The 8033-nt window shown below is 39.3% G+C and overlaps 1 protein-coding gene across 1 annotated transcript in view; it reads right to left on the bottom strand.

Moving 5' to 3' along the window:
• Positions 1-709: 709 nt before the first annotated feature.
• The window catches only part of SLC6A7 (solute carrier family 6 member 7), a 78778-nt gene continuing 71454 nt past the window's right edge, over positions 710-8033 (bottom strand). Inside the window, exon 14 of the mRNA XM_018554950.1 lies at positions 710-1235. Coding sequence (XP_018410452.1) covers positions 1032-1235 — 204 coding nt within the window. The 3' untranslated portion in view covers positions 710-1031. The remainder of the gene's footprint in view (positions 1236-8033) is intronic.

The following is an 8033-nucleotide window of genomic DNA, read 5'->3' as shown; positions in this document are numbered from 1 at the left end:
GGATGGCTGGTGACTATCTGAACTGCCTGCAGTCTTCTTAGTTTCATGAGGAATTGTATGGCAGGATGTCCATCCTTGCAGAGCCTGTTGACAATTTGCATCATTTTGAGTGTTTCAAACTCTTTTCTCTTAATTTTCTATTTATTTATCAACTTTACATATGCATAATCAAGCATCTATATATATTTCTTGGTTTTCATAATAATAAGGGTGGAAGGAGAAAATCAGGAATTAAGGCAAGGAGTATTTTCTCATTAAGAAGCAAGGTAGGTGAGTGCCAGAACCCTCACCAGGTTTTTAATGCTGGTTATGTCCCCACTGAGCAGATTTCCCTGTACTTCCTGCCTTGGCACCACACAGAATACGACACGACTCTTCTCAACAGGATTGCAGACAGCAATAAAAAAAAAATCTATAAGAGGCCCTATCCCTTTCCCACTCTTCAGTCTTGAGTTCCTACTTTAGGAGGAACAAAAAACATGATGATTTTATATCTTTCTGCTGAGGTCACCAAGAAATACAGGAAGTTGATGGGTAATTCCAGTTTGACATTCACCAAATAATGTCCTTTAAAGATCAGAGGAGTTCCCCCAGGTGGGATGTCTACATTTAACTAAGCACGGTATCTCAGACAACTGCATCTTTGACTACCTTTTTCACTTTTGGGTGAAGCCCCTTAAATATGTATTCTGCAGCCATTTATGGTTTGCATAATCTTTATATCAACCACTGTAGAAACAAACCCTTGGAAAATACACAAGGAAGTATGGATTTATCAAAGCACAGAGACAAGACAGGGTCTCAGTGACATTACCTTAACAAAACATTAACAACGACAGTTCTGTACATAGTTCCACTCATAGAACTATCAACTGATAGCGTTTCATAATCTAGAACCTCCATTCAGAGGGGCAGGGTTGGACACAAGATTGAGAACAGCTGGGCCTTGTGCCAGGGAAGCATGTATAAGCCCCCCGGAGGAAAGGAGGTCTATGTATTCTTCACAGTTCCTTCTGCTTTCTTCTTTAACATCACATCATGGACTCCTCCTCTATTTCTTTGTCCACCTCAATAGCTGTATTTTCATAACTTGTGATTCCTCCATATTTTCGCATGTGAACCATTAATGGTTTTGGGGATTGGCTGCCTGCAAGGGTATTAACATACATGCCTGTCCTGTCTTCTTCCATTGATGGACCCCAATCCATGGCAGGTCGGCTGGCTTGGCGTATTCTCTGTGGGAAGTTTACAAAATAAATTAATGAATGATGTAAAAAAGTCAGCAAACTATTTTTAAATGTGTTTATATATAGCCAAACTTTTTTTTCCAACTAGAAAATAAACTTTTATTAAAATTAATTTACATTAAAGACTGATGTAGAAATTAAATAATAAACATTTTTTTCAATACATTCTTATCAGGTTTTAATAGTTATAAACTAACTAAACTATACTAAATTATCATACTTAACAGAACAATTGGTGTAAAACATCACAGGGGAAACAAAGTAAGCATATACAAAAGACATATAAGAAAAAAGAGAAGGATAATAACAAATTTTACACAACCATTATAAACAAACAAATATAGTATAGCACTAATATAAAAAAATCAATCATATTCTAAATCAAACAATTATTCATTAAGCATTATACAATTCTTGCACCATTATGTGATATAGAGAATACGTTAAAAAAAGTATGTGTACAATATTGTCCTTTCAATTCCACAGTGCACTAAACATAAACTTTGATAATCTTTCACGTGAACAGGGTTAAAATTCCTCCACCATATGTCTCTCACCTTCCAGTTGGAACCAGTAATTGAACTAAGGTCTATACCTGCTTATTTCCCTCTTTGGGGAGATGGATAAGGTGTTGTTTCTTTTTGGGATGTAATATGTAGTACAGTTTAAACTCACAGGGAAAAATAATACAGTGAAGTCATCATCTGTAACTTCATCCTACGCATTGCGTTCATTGACTTTCTTTAGGGGAACTCACGCAGATAGCACAAACACCTTAATCCAATCACCATGGAAAGGCAAATGTTGATTGTCCAAGAACAGGATGGGATGTGTGAGAGTTATGGAACCATCCTGTGCTAGTTAAATAATCCCATCCCTGGTGTCAAGTATTTATAGTTATTAAATATTTAATTTAATAGCTGATGGTGTGAACTGTTGTTAAAATGCCAGGGTAGAGATGTTAAAATAGCATTACATGAGAAAGACAGATGGTGTTAAAAGGCACCCGTTCCTGTTCAAGGATTGTTTTTCCACTTTGATGTAGATAGTCTCTTGTGAAGCAGTTGCCCTCTGTTAAAAAGATGTACACCTTATTGTCCTCGAAAGAATGTTCCTTTTCCATAAAGTGTTGGAAAACTGAGTCTTGCTCTGTAGAATGTGCCCTCTAATTTTGGACCATGCATTAACTGAGAGGTTGTTTTGTCTCCCCAATGTACAGGTCTTTGCATTTCTCACTACAATGTACTGCATATACCAGGTTAGTTCGCTTGTGTTTGGGTGATGGGTCTTTTGGATGTACATGCTTCTGTCTCCGTGTATTGCTGGGCTTGAAAGAAACAGGAATGGGATGCTTGATGTCACGCCAACATGTGCCTTTCCATGGTGATTGAATTAAAGTGTCTGTACTACCTGTATAGATATAAATGCTGGTGTATTTTCCTGACAAGCTTCCAAATGTCTATAACATTACAGAACAAATCCAGTTTAATGTGGCTAACTACTAGCTATACCATGATCTGGATAAATTAGAACATTTACAGATTGACAGAGGTGCCAATCCTTCCCCATTTTATCCAAAGAAAGAAAATCAGCTATTAGTGGGATTATGGTAACTACTGATCCCCTGCAGAGAGAAGGGTCTGCAGGAGGTTAAGATGTGGCTGGGCCAGGCACATGGGAGTTATAACTTTTTTTAGATATACAAATGACATAATGTGTGTTAATATTTTTGAAACCTTAATTCTAAGTAGGGTATACTGCATATGTACATAGGACCATTCATATTTGCTTACTACACCAGATTCTCTGATTAAGTACAGTGGAGTCTTTGCAGTAACTAGACTAAATACCCACACTGTTTTCAGTAGCTAATGACCATGTGATCTTGATTTATTTACATTTATTGAAATTAAAAAAAACACATTAAAGAGACCCTGTCTTAAAAAACCCAAAAACTAAATGTGCCTGCACACCTGCTGCAAATGCTAATAAACACTTCTGGGTAGTTTCACCGCTTGCTGCTACCTCCCCACGTAACACATTCCTATTGACCTTTCAATATGAGGGGCAGCCTCACTGACCGGTAGGAATGTTTAGGATGCAGCAAGGGGGTCAAGCTTTGGCAGTATCAGAAAATGTTAAAGCTTTGCCTGTTAGTGGGTCCGGCATTTGGCCGTTCAGTGTGCACACCTTTGGGTGCATGCATTTTATACCTGCAGCATGTTTTATGATCATCATTATGATAGATTCTCTTTTATTGTCAATACTTACCCAAGATAAGGGAACTGTGAATGGCCTTTACATTACTAACAATTTTATATAACAAGTTATAAACCTAAATTATTGTTATGCTTATAAAAAGAATAATATACTAATTTAAATATGTGCACAATGAGTACAAACCAGATTCTTTTTTAATTTATTCTAATGTATGGACGCTTTTCCCAGATCATTGAGGTTGATTATTTAAACAGACAGTTTGCTATAAGAGTGCCCAACCTTCTCCCCCCTCTGCTTTCTGTTTCTCCAACAGCTTGTTAGAAAATAGGCCATGTCTATTCACAAGCTCATTAGCCTCACTTACTGCTAAATCTAGCAAATCTGCTATTAAATATTATGCTGTAAATTCAGCCCTTATCCTCTAAAAACTTGCATTTCTTATCCAGAGAGAACTAGATCACCACTATGGCAGTCTGTGCCAAAGCATTTCAACTCAAACATCGACGTGTCTATAAATATATAATGTACTTTAAAGGAAACCTGTGAGGATAGTAATATGGACGCTGACATTTTAAAATGCAGGCTCAGAGGCTGTCATCCTAATCCGTACTCACTATTCTGAAAAAAGCTATTCAATTCAAATGTCTTAGATTTCACTGGTTGCATATTTGTTCCCAGTCTTTGACTTACAAGGTAGTGTAAGAATAATAACAATACTCATAATAATAATAATCATAATATTGATAACAAAAAGAACAACAACAAATATACTATTTAAAATGACTATGTTGCTGGTTAAAAATGTATTGAAAGAAGGCTTCCTTCCACAGAAAAGGGTTAACATTTACCCTTCCCACTGCTGGAGATGCCAGTCTTCACTGTTTTCAAGCACTGCACTGGCTGAGAATTCTTTAGCATCCAACTCTTCCAGGAGTAGGGAAGAGCTTTGGGTCGAAAGCATGTTTAACCTGAATTCAGAATGTATGAAGGTCTTGTTGCAGTAGCAGGGAAGGGTGCTCGTAGTGACTGCGGATTGCGCCTCTCGCTACATGAATCATTTGGAGGAATGTCACCAGCACACCAAAAGTCCTTTCAGGATCACCATGTGTTAATTTATTAAGAACCATGTCAAATAAAGACAAGCATTTTTGGGGCCACGTAGGGTCCCTTCATCAGGCTTAACATTGACAAAAGTGCAAACATCAATGTGAACTTAAATAGACAAACAGATGCGGAACAACCCATAAGCCCACCCCCTCCCACCCCTATGTCATCACAGACCGGCCAAAGCAGCTTGAAGGCATGTGTCAAATCAAAAACATATTAAGAGTATTTACCTCATATTTGCAATTCATAATAATGAATAATTATGATAATTTTTTTCCCATTACTTTAGTAGGAATACATACCAATCATATAGAGTGGATATACACTTTAAGGCATCCGCCAAGCATGTTTTTTTAAAGGATATGTGTTTCTCCAATGTTGCCGTTTTAAGCCACAAAAAAACTTCTCCCTGCTGAATTATATATATTTTTGCAATGTCCCCTCATGGCATTGCCCAGCTACCCATGCCATTTTTTTAACAATAGCTTGAAAATTAGCCTTGAAAAGAATGCTAGTACAAAATTATAAACCCTGCACCACTGCAGGACACAGTACTGGATCAGGGGCATGCAAAAGGGACCATTCTGCCTGCTATCTCCTTCTGAAACGGCATTCTAGCAAATAACAGGATAACATACTAGCCCATGGTCTAACCTTGTTACTCAATTGTCATTTATTATGAAGGTGTCAACATCCACCCTACACTCCATATAATCAGAGATCATATTGTTCAGGCACTGCTTATAACTGCTGCCAGCAGACAACCCTGGGATCTGTGTACTAAAGGACTTGAAAGCCTTGCTTAGGAAGCCACCCCCAACACTTTCCTTCTTTTACCGACAGGAGGATCCAAGCCACGTTAGCCATGAAAGGGGATACAGCCAGTCTTTAAAAAGAAAATGAAGGTTCCTCTGCAGCATGTCCTCCAGATATTTCCTTTTTTTATCCCTCTGTGATGGCAGGATGAACTCTGGCATTTTTCTATTAACATGTGGATCCAAAAGGGTGGCCAACCAGTAATGGTCCTTCTCCATGATGGCCTGAATCTTGGGGTCCTTTTGCAGGAACTGCAGCTTGAATAAGCTCATCAGCTACAAGTTCCCAGAGTCCTTGAGGTCTCCAAGGACAACGCTGAGTGACAACATATCTCCCCCAATCCATGTACAACTCCTGGGCTTTAGAAGGGATGAAACATACCCCTGAAAGCCTGTCCCATGTCTTCGTCCTCAACGCCAGCACAGCAGCCCTCCTTCTCCTCGTGCTCCTCCTGTGCCTGGTGCTGCCTCACAGAGTCAAAATAAAGCATAAAGTGGGCCCTGAGACACCAGGAAGTCCTCTTCTTCCTCCTGCTGCTGTGCCTCCAGTGCCTGGTCTATTATACCTTGCAGTGTATACTCCAGCAGGAACAATACGAGGATTTTGTTGCTGATCACTACCTCATCACAGCTCACCATTCTGGTTGCCCTTTGAAATGGTGACAAAACCATACATGTTTTCTGATTAAGGAGGCACTGGTTAACAACACATTATTGGCAACACTATTGCACCTGACCACAGTTCACCACAAGTCATTATGGGGAGTTCATTTTGGTGCTCTGGCGAATTTACTTGAAATTTTGGTGGTCAGGTAAACATGCAGTGTTTGGGCCGAATCTGGCATGGGCCTAAACCAAAACCACATCCCTTCTTCACATAGCATATGCAGAGAAGAGAGCTGTGGGAGGAACCCAGCAGATTCTTTCACTACAGACTGCCCGCAGAACTACAGGGGGAAGCAGATACATGACCAGCCACCCTGCACAAGAAAAACCAGCAGTGACTGGTCTTTATTACTGGAAACTCCTAGACAGATTATTGTTCACTTTCACTTTCATTAATATTGGTCACCAGAGCAAATTGAGAGAGTAAATCTTCTTAACTGGGATACAGAGAGCAATAAAAACTTGACTGGTGTTATAATTAGGGATGCACTGAAATTTCGGAATTTGAAACAGTTCAAATGTTACTTTGGGCAAAATGCAGAAAGTACCATAACGACCAGAAATGCGGCTGAAAATTCAGTGCATCTCTAGGTTTCTCTTCTCCCTGCTGGACACTGGTCTGTGCCCCCTCTGATGCTTGCTGCTATCCCCCACCTGTGTCGGCCAAGACAGTGGGAATCCAAGTGGACAGAGACCAGCCTCCAGTGGGGAGGAGAGAAGCTTTCAGGTGGCCGAGCAGGGCAGTGTGGGAGGAGACAGCTTAGGATGCCGAGTGGTGCAATGCAAGGAGTCAGCTGTCAGCTGTCACAATAGGCCGAGCTCTCCTTCCGCACCTCCCCACTTAGCCTCCTGTGACCGGTGAGTCAGGATGGAGAGCGGATTACAAGCGCACAGCGATCAGGACTGATCACTGAGTATTTGTAAATCACTGAGGGCATAGTATGCTTACTGTGTCCCCAGTTATAAATGAACAGCAAGTGCTCTACATCATTTCCTGTTCACTTATGATTGTGGACATAGTAACTCCTACTATATCCACAGTTTATGAATGGACAGAAGTACTCAGTATAGAGGATTCCTGTTCATTCATAACAGGGGCTGCAGAAAAAGATTTAGGACTCAATCTTTTTTCTATTTTAAAAGGGAAATATCAGGGGTCTGTTAAACCCCGGATATTTCCCCAATGCCTCGACAGCAAAGAAAAAAAAAAGAAAAAGAAATAAAAAGAAAAACTAAATAATTAAAAATTAATTGAAAAAGGTTGGAAAAATACGTTATTTTCAGTTTCGGTCTGAAAATGACATTTCCGTGCATCCCTAGTTATAATCCCTCTCTGCTCTGTCCAAATAAAAAAAAAGAAGTTTTGGCTTCTGTTGCAGTTTAAAAATCATAAGGATATCCCTTTAAAGGATCTAACGTCCGCTGCATGTTTCGGATCACTGTACACCATTGCTCTTGCCATGCTAATAAATAATCCTGGAATATCATTCATGTCTTCTGTTTCAACAAATAGTTAATATCATGACTCAGAACCCAGTAGCAGGCTCTGAGGCATGGCAAGTCATGTGTTCCCTATAACATCTGCGAAAATTAAGAAAGTGTCAGATTTTTGTGCTTCGCCACCTCTCTCCTCAACGTAGGAAGTTGCGGACAATTCACACATACAAGTCACATTTACATTATGATTCATAAGATTAAAAAATGGTGACAGAAGACTATTATTGTGTGTGGTTACCCAGACAACAGAGAGCATGGACCAGGATGTGCAAATGGAATGTGATCTATTGATGTATTGTGATAAAGGATGACAGCAATCTGCTCTTACTAAAGGCCCATGAGTCATTGTATGGATGACTAAACAAAGCTTTTCATAAAAAACAAACCAGGAGTTAAAACAGATTTTCAGGAAAATGCTAAAATTATCCTAAAGCCAAGTTGTGCTTTTATTAAAGATATTAAATATATTTATTTTAAATAC

Source organism: Nanorana parkeri, unplaced genomic scaffold, assembly GCF_000935625.1.
Source record: "Nanorana parkeri isolate BGI_ZX_2015 unplaced genomic scaffold, ASM93562v1 scaffold179, whole genome shotgun sequence".
NCBI lineage: Eukaryota > Metazoa > Chordata > Amphibia > Anura > Dicroglossidae > Nanorana > Nanorana parkeri.
The sequence above is the reverse complement of the archived record's forward strand: the minus strand, read 5'-3'. Positions and strand labels throughout refer to the sequence as shown.